Source organism: Sminthopsis crassicaudata, chromosome 1, assembly GCF_048593235.1.
Source record: "Sminthopsis crassicaudata isolate SCR6 chromosome 1, ASM4859323v1, whole genome shotgun sequence".
Lineage (NCBI taxonomy): Eukaryota > Metazoa > Chordata > Mammalia > Dasyuromorphia > Dasyuridae > Sminthopsis > Sminthopsis crassicaudata.
In genome coordinates this window covers 618414698-618431359 of record NC_133617.1, presented here as the reverse complement: position 1 = coordinate 618431359, position 16662 = coordinate 618414698, and the positions used below count along the sequence as shown (strand labels likewise).

The 16662-nt window shown below is 35.5% G+C and overlaps 1 protein-coding gene across 1 annotated transcript in view; it reads right to left on the bottom strand.

Annotated features, from left to right (window-relative positions):
• The window catches only part of PLCXD3 (phosphatidylinositol specific phospholipase C X domain containing 3), a 196161-nt gene extending 180515 nt beyond the window's left edge, over positions 1–15646 (bottom strand). Inside the window, exon 1 of the mRNA XM_074282589.1 lies at positions 15433–15646. Coding sequence (XP_074138690.1) covers positions 15433–15535 — 103 coding nt within the window. The 5' untranslated portion in view covers positions 15536–15646. The remainder of the gene's footprint in view (positions 1–15432) is intronic.
• Positions 15647–16662: the final 1016 nt, after the last annotated feature.

Below are 16662 nucleotides of genomic sequence, written 5' to 3'. Positions count from 1 at the left end.
CCCTGCTGTGACATTTGGTCTGTTTGAGCAGATTAGAATGGGGGGCTGTACAATTCCAACCAGTTCAGATAGCCCAAACTAGTTTGACCACATCAAAGTCCAAGTCCCAAATGGAGTTGGAGATCAAACAAGGAATATCAAGGGGCTACCGCCCCCATCAGTGAGATTGCTTAAAGAATTGGATATAGGAACATAGATTGAAAACTAACATCAGAATGGTTCAGTAGAAAGAGCAACGCATCTGGAATCAAACAGGTTTAAACCAGATTGCACTCATCTCTGCTACTTATTACCAAGTCACTTAACCTTATTAAGTCTCAATTTCTTTATTTGAAGAAGAAGGAAGTTTGATTAAATGACCTCTGAGTCCCCTTTCACCTTCAAAGCTGTGATCCCATGATCTGTATGGAGAGTGCATTGAATGCTTGGAGAGTTCAATGAGAATACATCTGCTAAGTTATTGCTTGGCTAAAAAGTGATTCAGCCACTGTATAAAGAATCAGTACATGTCCAGTGGATATCTGGCTGGACATTCAGCATTATTTCTGAAGCAGGCAAATAGAAGGTAGAGTGGAGTCCTTGGTCCAGGAGCACCTGCTACACATGAACACACACACACACACACACACACACACACACACACACACAAACAGTAAAAATAATCTGAACATGCAACAGTTCTGAACAGCAAATTCCTCAGAACCTCCTAATTTTGTTTTAGAAAGAGATTGCCAAGGATGATAAGTTCCCTAGGACAAGATACATGACATTAGTACAACAAATAGCCTTTTGGAGATATCTCTAGACTCTACAGAAATGTTTCTTATGGAGAACAGCTTGCTGTCTCAGACAGTCGCACATTACATTTTTGACATATCTGATTATTAGAAAGTTCTTTTTTAGAATAAACTAAGATCTATCTGCCTGCCCTAGAACTGCCTTTAGGAATTACACAAAAGTCATATTTACCTTCCACATAGACAGTCTTTAAAATATTTGAAGGTGGCCACTGTCATGCTCCCATCACTGCCAAATTAAAGGTATACCAGGCTAAATAGCACCAATTTCCAATCACTCATTACATGAACTAGTTTTCAGACCCTACATAACCCTTGTGGCTCTCTTTTAGACAGAATCCAGAATGTTTATATGTGTATTATGTTGTGAGCAAAATGGAATGCCACTTTCTATTATATGGGAGCTGACTTGCAAAGGGTTCAGTGGAACTATGTATAGCCTTGATTTCACTTGATCCACTCCTATTAAAATGATCTAAGACTATTTAAGTTTGGGGATTTTGGGTTTTTTTGTCAGCTACATTATGCTGTTGGCACATAATGAAAAATTCAAGATCTGTCACTTTCACTGTTATTAAACTACGTCTCCCCTTCCTTTTTTTTTTTTTTTTAAATCTAAGTGCAGGACTTTGTATTCATCCCAATTAAATCTCAGTTAGTTAGTTTTAGTACATTCTTCCAACCTGTCAAGATCTTTTTGAAACATGATTCTGCAATTAGTTTATTATCTATCCCTCCTAGTTTTGTGTCGTCTACAATATTGATCAGCATTCTTTCTATGTCTTAATTTAAGCCATTGGTAAAAAATGTTGAATCGGACAGGGTCAAGTACAAAGACTTTGAAATATACTCTAAGAGACTTTTGGTTGGCACTGGTATTAACACATTTGCCAATGTTCATTGAATATCATCATTATAGCAGATACTTAGATAGAATATTATCCAACTTATACTTCCCAATATTATCCATAAGGATATGAAGAGATTTTCCAAGTGCTTTACATAAATGATATTTATATATCCTCATAAATGAGGATAAAATTCACCTGATACAAATCTACTTTTCAAGGATTCTTGGTATCATTCATGTTCTCTTTGAATCAGCACAGATTGTCACCCTTTTATAGTCTTCATTTTCAAGAACTGGCAAAAAAAAGTTCACCATCCTCTGGCTAACTTGATGGGAAGGATCTCTAAAACATAGCTAGCTATGCTGGAGCTCAAAAGACAGGTATTCTGTCAAACACTGGACCCATAGTCCAAAACTTTCTAGCTTGGTAGGAACAACTGAGTTGTACAATGAAGGACAGACATAGCACTTTAGTAAAGGAGTAGTTTTGCACCCTTCCTTAAACAGAAATGGAATTTATTCTGAATGACTTGTTTTAGGGAATCTACTGTGCCTCCTAGGATCCTTCCTTAAGTATTAACAAGCTATTTATTAAATGTCATTACATAATCCTAAATAAATTATTTGAACATTTTGCTTCCCTCAGGCATCCACAGTTTACTGCTGTATAATTTCTCTAATATGTCTTTTTTTCATTTTTTGACTATTGAGATGTTTGTCTCTCTCAGCTATCTAATACCTATTCTTGTCTTTCACTATCCTTCAAAGATTGCTCAAAGAAATGATATTTCCAAGTTTCTTTTACTATTATGATTAGTATCCCTAGGCACTAATGGAATGTAAAGCATGTGATTTTCCACCTGTTGGCATGTCTTGAATTTCAATGCCTTTAATATGTTCTATTTTATATTTTCAAGATTATTCTCCTTCATAAGATAACCAAAATAGAAATTGAGACATTCTGATTTCTCTCATGTCTCTAATCATTATGACAATTGTTTTAAGGAAGGGGCCAATCAAGCCCTTTCCCTCTATCAGAATATGAAAATTTTGAAAACAGGGGCTGCCTTGCTTGCCTTCAGGGCTTTATACATAGTAAGTGTTCAATAAATACATTTTTATTCATTCATGACTTAAATATGATTTTAAAATATCCCGTTTATTAAACTTAGCATTTTTGTAAACCTCAGCTCATTGTGTTTCAGCCTGTTAAACATAATTTTAAAAATTCATGAAACTCTTTTTCTGTTTGTTCATAGTTATGTGTCCCTTCCATTGCAAAATATCAGTTCATTAAAAACTCCCCTGTACATCTACATTGCTCGCTTTAAGTGCCTCTTCTGTTCATTCCTTACAGAAAATACTGATCACTACATTGTCATAATTTAATTTACTTAAAGCCTCCTATCCCTCATGAGCCATATTATCTGTCAGTAACTGAATATGCTAATCTGTATTTTTAATTCAAAGTCATTGGAGAATTGGGTGCTATGATTAATTTAATGTTGTATCATGCTTAAATAAAAATGGACCCAAAGTTTCAAGAAAAGACAGCATTAAACTATTCTGGAAATAATAATCACTTTTTGACGATTCAGGAGAATCTATGAAGTCTGGGGAGTACCCCAACATCATCACTGCAGATATCATTAATTTTTTGAAAATACGTAAATGAAAATTTTGTAGGATATGGTTGAATATTTACTAATGCACTAAGAGGCAGAAAACTGTTAAATAAATATCTGAAGTACACTTATTATTATTAATTTTCATTTTTATATTTAAAAGCAAGGTATGTGTAGTGAACTTCTAAAAATGTGATTTTCTGAGTTTTCAGTTTGAATTTTGAAGTCAGAAGGTTTGGGTTCAATTATGAGTTTTGTTATTTCCTATACATAACCTTCAAAAAGTCATAATATTTGGGTTATATGATTTCTAAGGTCCTTTTGAAACCTATTACTCTGACTTTATCAATTACTAGCCATGTGCCTTTCAGTAGGATGCTTAACCTCAGCCTTACTTTCCTTAACTATAAATGTCTGATGATAATTCAGAGACAGACTGCTTGTGTGACCTGCTTTATAGAGTTATTGTAAAGACCAACCAAGATAATGTACATAAAGGTTCTTTATAGCCATTGCTTTATTCGGTCTGGATTACAAATAACTGCAAATTATCTATGGAGATGAATGTCATATACCAAAGAAGAAGAGTTTTGAAGAATTCAAATACGATGCAAAGAAATCAGGTATTTTCACAGAATGCAGCATCTGGAGGAAGAAAATCAGGATGATGAAAGACCTCGTTTCTATCATGTGATTATTTGGTAAAGGGACTGGGGATGTTTAAACTGATGAATAGAAGACTTAGAGGGAATATAGTAGTTACCTTCAAATATTTGAAGGGCAGTCATCTAGAAGAATGAAAGTTATGCTGCTTACCTCAGAGGGTAGTAACTGAAAAGAATCAAATTTGTATCTGATGTAAGGAAATTTTTTCTATCAATTAGAACTTTCCAAAAGCAGAATGGGTAGATCTGGCACATAATGCCATTGGATGTCTCTCAAGACCATTAATTGTTAAGGATCTTATTTTTCAGGTATGGTTTAGATTAAATGGCCATGGTAGTCTTTTCTAGCTCCAAGATTTTGTAATCCTCCCCATCAAATGAATACACATTTAATTTCTCAATATCCCTCTCTCAAACAAAAAATGAAAACTTTATGATAAATATGTTTAGACAAACAAAACAAATCCTTGTATTGGCGGTATACATCTGGGAGATTTTGTTATTGTGAGAAATAGTTTCTAATTTCTTCTAAGTTCCTTAAGAAAAGAGACTGCTTTTGCCTTTTTGTGTATTCACCTTACTTAGTATAATAACTGACACTGAAATATTTGATAAATGCTTGTTGACTTGGTTTCAAATATGAAGACAACTTTGAAACATTAATAAATTTAATGGACCCATGCATTGTTTTTCTGTTACTAATATTTATTGATTTAAAAATACATGGCCATAAAACTATTGTGAATACAATAACACTTTTAAATTAATTTGTATTTTAATCATCCCAATACTAAATACACTTGAAAAAATAGATAATATGTAAATATATCTTTATTCAGTCTATAAGAAGCATATTTGCTTATTTACTTTATATTTTATCTCATATTTCACAAATGAAGATGAGAATGGCAATACTTCTTGCCTATATGGATTCCTGTATCTTTTGCCATACCTTTGAAGTCTCCCAAGAGATGGCTACTCACTGATTGGGAAGCATTTATAGCTTAAATGTTTCTGGCCTTAATATATTGTAGAACTATAATCTAGGAGCCATGTTAGTTAAGTACATTATAATTGGGAACCACTGGAATAGTGGGAAAAGATCCTGGACTGAGATACAGAAAGTTGGTTTCTATTTGGATGAACTTGAGCAAATCATTCCACTTTTTGGGTGTCATGTTCCTCAGGTAGACATGGGCATTGGAAATGATCTCTACCATTCCTTCATGTTTTGATATGCATTACTTTGACATGGTTACTTTACACATACAGTGTGCTTACCTAATTGTTTGCTGGATTTATTTTTAAATGCCACCTGATAAAGCTACTGACACTTGCGTGTAAGGCTCCTTTCTCAATTTTATAGTCTCTCTGAGAAAATGTATTTTATACAAGTCAGGTGAAACTTTCTCTGCCCAGTTTTTTCTTTAAAGTAATGTATTAAGCTAGTTGTCCACAGACATCCCTTCCAGATTCAGATCCATGATCTTTTGATCTCAGGTTTTTTCTTTGGCATTCCATTGCCGTCTCATGTTTACTGATGATTGAGTCTAGGTAGTTTACAACAATCCTACAAAACCTTTGAAACTTATTTTGATTCTTTAATACTGAATTCATTGTTTTGGTTCTCTCCTGACTTGGGGAGCACCAATATAGACTTGGAATAGGCAAATATCTAGCTGGCCTTTGGAGGGAAGTAGGCAAGATTGAAGTTGCACTGCAGCAGCTCTACTCCTTCATCAGGTGGAAAATGGCACATGTGGGCCAAGACAGGATGAAGGCAGCAGTTACAATCAGGACTCATGTCAGGTACACAGGCTTTGTCTTTACACAACCCCTGGGATATGAACATATGACCATGACCTCTCAGGAACCACTTTCCTCTTTAGATATACAAGTCTCCCTGTGCACAATGGAAGAAGAAAAATATCATTTATATCACTGACAAAAGAAAAACACACATGAATTTTTCTACTAGTCAGCTTATGTGAATCATTCTATATAACATTAGCTAGAATTTAAAATATAGTGGTTCAAGAGCTGACAATGTCCCAGGATTGGTAATGGTATTTAGTAATATAATAATTGCACGGCAAATAAATCAATGACCCATCTGTTTCTATACTTTGTCTTTGGCAGAAGTGAATCCTGGTTAAATATCAAGAATTTTTAAGTGTCTCTTCTTCCTCTTTCATTTCTTTCCTCCACCACCCATTGTTCTTAATATGGATTCTGTATATTATATTATAAGAACTATCATGGTTCTTATGAAATGAAAGACTGATTTCAGGGTCAGGATAACTTGGTTGAAGTCCTACTTCTGGCAAATACTGGGTGTATGACCTTGGTAAATAAATTACATTCTCTAGGAAACTCTTGAGGACTAAAAATTTTCAGAGAAGATAAACTTAATTGCTAAAGGATTCTCATAATTGAGATTTCCCAACAATAAAAGAAGAGAAGTATGAATCTTTCCTTAAAGTTCATCTCATCTAATCCTCCATTTAATATATGAGTAAACAGGCTCAGAGAGATTAAGCTCAATATATCTGAAAGGCAGTTGGTAATGTGTGATCGGATCTCAGGAGAGACTAGAGCCCAGGAACATAGTCTTATTGGGACCTTGAGATTGAGACTGCTATGGGAATGTGTATTCTGACTCTGATGAAGATAGATGAACAAATAGAATGATAGTCACTCAATTTGTTTGGGATCTCAAAGTACTTTCATATTTCATTTATGGACATTCCCAGAAAATAAGATATCTGCTTAAACTTTTTAGAGAGTTTTGAATTTTTTTTATTTTTGTTTTAGGTAGAAATCTTCATGTATCATCTTCTTCCCTTCCTTATATATGTATACCAAATAGAATCTAACTTTTTCTTAATAAGTGAGTCATAATCATTATACTATGCTGGTTTGACATGATAGAATGGAAAGAAAAAAAAAGGAATGGGAATCAAAGGATCCTTGTCACTTTCTACCTTTGAGACCTTGAGAAATCATCACCATAAGGAAATTAGACCAGAAGAATGCCAGATCCAAAATCTTATGATTCTATATAATGTCTTCAAAGGCTATAGAGATATATTGTGATATTAGCCTGTACACTAGATGATTCAAAGTTTTTTATTTATGTTGTCTGTTGTTTGCAGCTCTTCTATTTCAGTCAGTCAATAGACATTTTGTTGCTTAAGGAACACTGGGCATCTGGGAGGTGTGGGGTGTAGAATGTTATTCCTGGAGTCAGAAATACCTGAGTTCAAATCTGACCTTAGACACCTATTAGCTATGTGGACATAGGCAAGCTTAGCTCTCTGTTTTCCCATATGGAAAATCAAGAGATTAAATACACCTGTCTCCCAGGGTTGTTGGGAGGATTAAATGGAATACTTTACAAAATTTGTAACAAATTTTTTTTAAAAGCCCAGTGCTATTAAGTTGCTATCACTTGGCTTTTGTTATTATTATTACTTTTACTTTCTTTCTTTCTTTTTCATTCCTTTCCTTTGTCCTTTTCTTACTTCCATTTTTTTCTTCCTTCTCTATAGCAGGGTTGGGATATGTATTGGCTGATGAAGTACCCACACTAATAACAGTATGGAATTAAAATACTGAAATATAATTATAAGTAATCATGATAACATTTATAGCTTTAATGTTTCTGGCCTTAATATATTATAGAAATATAATCTAGGAGCCATGTTAGTTAAGTACATTATAATACTATTATGGAGGCACATGATACCTATTTTCTTATATCTGAACAAGAAATTTGACTTCCTCTATTTGTCCCCAAAAGGCTAATGTAGAACTAAGATAGAAATTATAGGAAGGCAGACTTTAGCCCTAGATAAAAAAAAATTTCCCAGTAATTAATTAGGCTTATTTGAAAAGGGAATGAACTACCACTGGAAGTAGTAACTTTCCCATCATAAGCCATAGTATTCAAGAAAATGAATTACTACCCTTTCAGGATTATTTTGAAGAAATTCATAGAGTAGGATCAAAGGACTCTTCCAATTATAAATCTCTAATCCTCATTTTTATGACCTTAGAAATCCAATCATCAAACTTGTTTTCAATTCTATCCAAGTGATTTAGCAGACATGTGATCTCACTAACATCAATATTTCTTCCAATGGTATGAATCACCACCCATCTATATCTTCATATCCTGAGTAATTCTCGTTCCTGTTATCTAATAGAATATTTACAGTAGATGCATAAAAAGTACTAGACAATATTCTCTAGGACTTATATACATTCCATGTCACCCAGGGGAACATTCAGACTGTGAATCCCCCCTATCAGGTATTTACTCATTAATAATATGCTACACCTGACTTGGCCCACCACAAAATATCCAATATATAACTATGGCTAGCCCACAACATTCAAGTGTGGGTTTAACCAAATTAAAATATAATTGAGAAATATTTAACAAAATAAAAATTTAAATATAATAAAAGCTAGAGATTACATTTTTAGGAGCAAATATGGAGCCTACGGAGATCATTATATATAGATCAGTGGCCCCCATTTATATTCGGGTTTGACATCACTGTTCTATATCATGGCCCTCTGCATCTAATTCTTCTAAGGATAATGGATGTTCAAGAATTACAAACATGCAGCATTGCTGGTATAATATGTGTCAGTTAAATGTACCAGGAAGCAACCTGGAATCACTAAAAGCATTATAAAGTTTCCCAAATGCAATTTGGTTCATTATTTTATTCAGTTCTGAACTGAATTCATTATTCTTCACTAGTCCTTGATGGGCTAACTTAGTGAATTGGCCTTCCAACTACCTATCATAATCTGGGCAAAAGGTATTTTGTTTTGCGTTTGAAATAGTAAATGGATTTTGATAGAACCTGAAGGGTTCTACATGCAAAGTGTATGGTGTAGTTTGTGGCATTGTTATTGGCTGATTGGTGGCCTTTTCTGTTATGTCCTACTTATTTCTGGATTACTATCTCTATAGATAAAATACTGGTAAGTGACCTCTTGAAAAGAGTATTACTATGGTATGTCTAGTAGTTACTTTATATTCCTATGAAAACCTGAAAACAGGTTTAGAACCAATGAGTCTAAACTCACAAATTCAAATGGAATTTAAAAATAAGTTTATTTGCAGCAAAAATTAATTTTATGTAAGGCTTATCTTTTGTTTATTTTGTTTTTATAAAATCCCAGTACTACAATTGCTACTTGATCTATTCACAGTCTCCATACCCAGTCAAAAGCACCATTCAGAAAGAAATCGAATGGACAAGGAAGGCAAAATTGTTGTGGCTTTTTTAAAAGCACTAGTGAATCAAGACTAATTGAACCAGGTGTGATGATTTTAAAAGTATCATTGCTATCTCTGAGCTCCAAGGTGCATGCAGCTGTGGCATGCAAGGGAAGGAAATGAGGCAGAAAGGTTCAACATTTATCCAAAATGTTTACTGGCAACTGCGACTTAAGATTCATTTTGGCAGAAATGAAATCTCTTTTGTATTTGATTGTTCAGACAGGGTGATAAACTGAAAAGGGCTACTTTGTCAGAAATGCTCCCCAACTAGGTTCATTAAACTAAGAAGCAGTGAGCTTAATTAAGGCCTGCAGTTCCAGACAACATTAGAAGTTTGGATAGGAGCATCAGCTGGAGCATCTCTTCAGTTCATCAAGAGGCAAGTTGGATTATCTCTGTTTGCTAAGAGTGAGAAAAATACAAGTATCAAAATGTAGTAAGCCAAGAAATATATTCTTAATAGACCATTTTTTTTCTTTTGTAATTAATACGAGGGAGTGGACAGAAGTCGCTAGGCTCATCCTGAAAGATTTTGTTGTTCATTGCCCAAGAAGGTTAACAAATGCCACTAACACTTTCTAGATACTCAGCTTAGTGTAGTAGATAGCATGTTGAACTTGAAATCAGGAAAACTTAGGTCACATCATTTCTGATAAATTAATGAATGAAAATTTATCAAGTGCTTATTATGTGTCTAGCACTGTGTTAAGATCTAGAAATGGCAGAAGAATGGCATGACCACTTAATAGATAGGTGACTATAAGCAAGTCATTTAGCCTCTCTGAGTCTTGATTTCCTCATTTGTAAAATAGAGATAATAATACCTGTAAAACCTACTTCAAAGATTGTTGTGAGCATCAAATGAGGTAATATATAAATAACAAATTGAAATTTTCAAAGTGCTACATTTGATTATTTTAAAAATCAAAAATAGAAAATTAGTGAGGAAATTATGATGAACATGGGATATATTATTGTGCTGAAATAAATTTTAAAAATGAGGAATTTTCACAAATAGAAGGACATATAAAATGAAGTCAGCAAAACTTGTAGACCAGTAACAAAAAGACAACAGATGTAAATAAAAAGCCAAACAGTGAGTAAATGCAATGGTCATTCTTGGTTCCAGAGAAGAATTAAGGAAATACACCTCTTTCCTTTCCAAGAGAGAAGTAAGTCTGTAAGTATACACTGTGGCATTCACTATCAGATTTAGTCACTATTTATTATTTGTGGTGATTGCTTTTTTTTTTTTTTTTTTTTTTTTTTTTTGTTACAGAGGAGGACTCATTAAGGAAGATAAGTGAAAATATTTGGAGAGGAATGATATATAAGAAATACAAGACATCAATAAAATGTTATTTGATAAATAAATCAGCATAAATTTTTAAATTATAAGGATTTTTAAATAGCTTCTTCCATTATGTCACAATATTCTATTATTGTTGTTGACTTGGCAAAGTAATAGTTTGATGCTGTATTAACAATGTTTATCTAGAATAAAATGTCTTTAGGGATGATGGAGAAGCACTTTGGTATTTTCTAAAGAAGAGAAAGGAAAAACAAGTGTTATTCTAGTTTCGTGATGGACGAATTTAGCTTTAAAAAAAGTGCCACCTCATTAAAAGAAAAAAGCAAAAGGATCCCTCAATTGCCTTAAGTTTTGAAAGCTTTTTTAAAGCCAATTTTTTTCTGTTAAGGGTCAGTTCACTCACTGAAAAAAAAGTGGAAAAAAATTTCCAAAGCTACATTAGGTATGTAGCTGGGACCAAACAAGAGCCATTTTTATTTTATATTTGGCCTATAACCAAGAGGAACTGTATTTAGAAAACCCTCAGACTTATTCCCTCTTTTGAATACTTTACATAAGAAGAAACAAGTGATTCATCCTTTAACAATGTTAGAGGTTATCAGGTTCCACATTAGAATAGGATGGTTTTCCAAGGTGGCTTTATGATGTTCAGCCTTAATCTGCTTCTTATATTTTTATCTTTTCCTTATTCTTATCTTTTTCCATTTTTGCTTTGTTTAAATAAATCTGTATTTGTACTTTTTCCTGCTTTTCCAATTTGTAGCAATCTAGATTCTAGGATATTATTAACCAAACATTTATTAATCAAAATTTAATTTTGTGTCCCAGAAAAAAAGAAACGATAAATTGAACTGAAAAGTCAGAAAATGGAAGAGATTTTTCATTGCAGTCTAGCATAATAGTTTTTTTTTAATTGAGAAATAAAACAACTAATACCAATGACTAACTTGATTTCTCAACCCCGTCAATACCAAATTATGGGGCCATTTAAATGCAAAATAGCAAATGAAAGCATTTCTGAAAGCATTAAAAAATAAAGTCACTTGTGAAACATTTAGATTACTACTGATATTGGGTGATAAATATTACACCCCTGCCAATTGTTTTCTATAACAAAAGGTTTAATCCAGGTCAGCTGCTCTGTTAGTTCTCTTAATTAGACTACTTTTCACTTTCTAATAACCTAACCTAAGGAAACCCAAAGCTTTAAGGATGCTCCAGAAGAAATACCTCCTAAGAAATACCTCCTATCACTGAAACACTTATTTGGTAGTAGAGGAGAAGCTTTAAATGGTGGACATAATTACTTAATTCAAGCTGGAACAACTGGCCAAGTAAACATGTAGCAGCCAGGAAGCTATTAGCATGATTTTGAGGCAATTATTCCATTAGTGTTTAATAGTCTCCAATTAGATATCTCAGAATAAAATATTTCACCTTTTTTTCCTCCAAAAGAAGAAAAGAAGTTTATAGGAAAAGTCTTCAGATAGGTCCCTTTCCTCATTTTGAATTAACAAAGTCTGGAACGATTATGTCTTCCTGAACCTGACTGATTTTAATGGACTTTATTTGTATCTTTTTTTTTTTTACATTACCTAGATTATCTCCACATTCATACTCTATAAAGATGTCCCTCAATACATTTTTAAAGAGGAATAAAAGAAAATCAACAAAAGAAGACTGTTTATCAAAAAATAACATTATAAATGTGTTATTCCACATACTTGGGATATCATCCCCCACTAAATTACTCTGTAAAAGAACATGTTGAAGGTTCCACATTATTCATGACCTATACCCAGAACCTCATGAAACCCAATGCTTGATATTTTCCTATAAACTAATGTTATATATAATAGTTATATGTTTGGATTATTAATCCCCAAGAAGACAGGAAATATGATGTAATTAAACTTGTATCACTTCCTTCTCCTAGCATAGTATTCTTTACAAGTAGACAATTAGTATCATTGAACTAATTGATGAATGAAGAAAATCAGACTCTGGTCCAGTGGTCAGAATTCATGAATTTTATCCTGCAAAACGATGTTAGAGACTGAGTAACAAGAGAGACCCCCCAATAAGCATAATAATAGAGATATTTCTAAAACTAGCAGAGGGATAGAGATCTCTACTTGTAGAACTCAAATAGTGGATCAAAATTCTGGGTAGGTAATCTAAAGTTTGATATCACATTTATAGTTTGGAAACCCTGGAGAAACAATGGCAAAGCTGGAGCATAAAATGGAGAAGGAAGTTCTCTCACCCCATTCCCAATCCCTATTCTAGACTAAATCTCTGGTAACTTTTGTTTTCAAACATATCTTTGAAATCTTTCTGTATCACCTGTTCCATGTTAATTATACCATGATGAAAGCAAAGAACTATGGGGAGAAGAAATATGAAATCTTCTTTAAAGACAATAAAAGACCTCTTTCTTTGAAGGGTTGTCATATAATGTAAGACATTACAAGACATATCATAATGGAAGAACTTAAAGACAAAAGCTCAGATTTTGACTACATCATCTAGTACCCATGTGACATTTAGGTAAAAGAAACAAGTACTTATTAAGAACTTACTGTGTGCCAAACACTTTGCTAAGTGCTAATGGGGCTAATAATAATTGCCTCATTCAACAACCTTTCTGAGCCTCAATTTTCTCATAATAATAAGATAACATGGGACTAAATAATCAATAAGCTCTCTTCAAACAGAAATCCTATAAAATATGTGAATGGACTTCCAAAAAAGTCACATATTTATGTTTTTAATGACAACATAGAAAATTGCATTGTTATAAAATTTTATTTTCTGCACCTTGAAAGAAAATCCTACAATGAATATGATGAAGCCTAAAACTATGAAGATCCTGTGACTTAGCTACATGACCTTAATCAGAACACTCAAACTCTCTCTTGCTCAGTTTCTTTCCTGTTGTGCAAATGATTTTAATCTCTGTTCTCGTGGGATTATAACATTCAGATTATATATATATATACATACATATATATATGTATATATATGTGTATATATGTATATATATGTGTATATATATGTATATATATGTGTATATATGTATATATATGTGTATATATATGTATATATATGTGTGTGTATATATATATATATATATATATATATATATATATATATATATATATATATATATATATACACAAAAGATTAGAGAAGCAGGGAGAGCAGGACTCCAACAAGCCCAATCATATACTTTCTACATAGTTTTCTTTGAGGGAGAAATTCTCAATACATCCAAGGTGTCACTTGGAATGGGAAAAAATGGTTTTGGAAGATGTTCCTTTCACAGCGGGATCCTTAGAACTCAAGAAAACTGCATCTTTAGTGACAGAAGATCAACATTTACAAATCTTAGGACCCCAGAATAATAAAGAATGTAAGAGAACTGAATACCTATTCACTGTCATTGCCTGTAGTCTGTAGCAAAAGAGATGGCAAATTCACAGACGCTAAACAAACCCAGTTACTGAGCAAATCCAGCCATCCTTTAGTCGAGCCTTTGGAGAATTTCAGTACCTGATCCCATGCTCTGAGACAGAATTGGGGTGGGAAAAGAGGGAGAGAGGGGAGGGGGAGGAAGAAGAGGGGGCGCACAGTTGATTTAAGCCAAAAAACTTGGATCTGAAAAGGTAAGAAGTCATGAGGGCCCCAACAAGCTAAACAAGCCTGTTACAGAGGTCCTGAAATGGACAGCGACATCTGCTACTCTCTAGGCACATTCCCCCCCGCTGGGAAGTAATAAGCAAATTTGTACTCAATTTGGATCTTGTTGTGAACTCAGCAAAAGACCTCTTGTTTCCTGTGCCCCTGGACCAGGAGATATGGCACTCTTCGGTTACAGAATCCTTTTACCTACAGTCCTGAGTAAATCTGAACTCTCCTGTAACCTTCCAGGTCCGACAGTTTCTACCTTTCAGAGAGATTCATCAGGCAAAATCCTTTTTTTCCCTGCCTATTTTTCCTTTCCCTTACCCTTTCTCTGGTTTCTAAAACTTGTTCCTTATTAACCCACTACTGGGTTTCAACCCTGAAACCAAATGCTCTCCCTCTGCTAACCTCCCCAGGATTGGTGTTCTGGCCAAGATCTTTTAATATCATTGCCGTGCACTTCTCCCAAACACGGAACTACATCTGACAGCCCACAAGCCAAGTAAGCCCATCCTGCTCTGACCTCCCGCTTTTTTCTACGAACATCTGGAAAACTCTCCTTTGCCTCCTCTGTTCCCACAGCCCATCTCTTCCAGAAGCAATCTCTTCTGGTCCTACTAACTTTCCTTGACTCTTTGAAAGATGCTTTGTCCCTTTAAGGAAGACCCGAGAAGAATATAAATGACCTGGGAGGGTCTGACAGAGAAATCCACCCCAAGCCACTCAATTCTGCGGAAGGAGTCTGAGGTCCTCCAGCTGAAAGCCGAGCCCCCTGGAGGCGCACTGAGGTTGGTCATACAAGACGACCCCTACCTCTAACTCTGGAGAGCTCCTTCCGCCTGGCCCCCAATGTCGGAGGAAAAAATAGTGCAGGGAGACGAGGGGGCTGCAAAGCTCCCAGCACCTCCTAGGACCCTCTCTACCCTTGCACACAGCATCATCCAAGAGCTACTGGAAACACCAGTCACCTTGACACCAACCGAGGCGCTCTGGTCCCCGGAGATTTGCAAAACGCCCAGAAGCTGGGGGCTCCTAAGCGTGTGCACCCCTAACCCTGGGGAATAGCTTCTTTGTAGCCAGTGACAAGTTAGCAGTAGCAGATAAAGCAGAGCGGGGTGGCGGGGCAGGAAGGAGAGAACCAAACCCTCCCCAAGCCCTCCGCTGGGAGCCGGCCAGGGCAGCCACTTCCCTTACCTGGGATCGCTAAATTGGTGAGAGGGATGCTGTGGATGTTTTCCGGCAAAGTTGCCATCCAGTCGGCGAATTTCAGCTCGTTCTTCCCTTGAGACGAAGCCATCCTGCTCCCCGTGTGCCTCCCGCTCCTGTCTCCCTTACTCCTCTGCCTGGCAGGCTCGCTGCCTATAATCCAATGTTTGCTCCAGCCCTGCTAGAGTTTACACTCCGCTCTGCACCACACCCACAGGATGGCGCAGACACATGCTAATTTTAATAATTATTCAAAACACCCCATGCTCCCTCCTTGCCGCCGACAGACTCGGCTGGGGCTTTTGTTCTTTATGTCCCTACTCTGTTCTGGGCTCGTACTCCCTCCTTCTCCCCCTCCCCTTAATTCTTCCTCAGAATTTCTTCCTTGTTAGCCTTGGTTTTCAGACAGAGAGATTGTAAAACTTGGTACGCGCCAGTTGTTTTGTCACCTTTGCTTTCTCATTTGCTTTCTGATATGACTCCATGGACCACTTTGTGGAGAAACTATGGGACTAATTTTCCCCAATTATGGTTGACTTTAGGATGTGTTCACCCTTCACGGTAATAAAGCTCTCGCTTTGGGCTTCTGCTTTTTCCATTCTTATCCTTCTCTATTATTCTCTCTACTATTGCTCCTAATCTTTGGTGCAAGTGACTTTTTTTTTTTTTAACCCATCTAATTGTTGCAAACAACCATTAGCCATTGAAAGAAAGGGAGTTCATGCAACTAGAACTAAGACTTTGCTACGTGAAGTCAATCATTCGAAGAAAAAGCACTTTCTCCCCATTCCCCCTTTTTCTCCCCCAAAGCAGGAAACTAATATTTCTATAGGGAGTGTTGCCGGCATAGGTATACGGCTGTTATCTTTGTTGCATTAAGGACAAGCCTCATGCCTGATTCTAGAAGGAGCTGCCACATCTCAGTGACGTGTGCTGCAATAATTGTCAGTGGCGTTCAGTGGAATCTATTTGGCACCATTCAGAATGATCCATGTGATTGTCTGAATTTTCGTTCCTTGGCAGACTGGAGATGTGACTCTCACAGGAGAAATGGCTCATAGAGCCTCCAAAGAAATGTCTTAGCCCACCTGCTTTTAAAAAGGGAAGAGAGCAAGAAAATCTTAGCAACAAAGTGCTAAGAGTATGAGTGTCTCAGGGATGGAGCGTGATTTGGGTCTCTCCAGCTTCTCAAAATTTGGGTTCACTCATGGAGCCTCT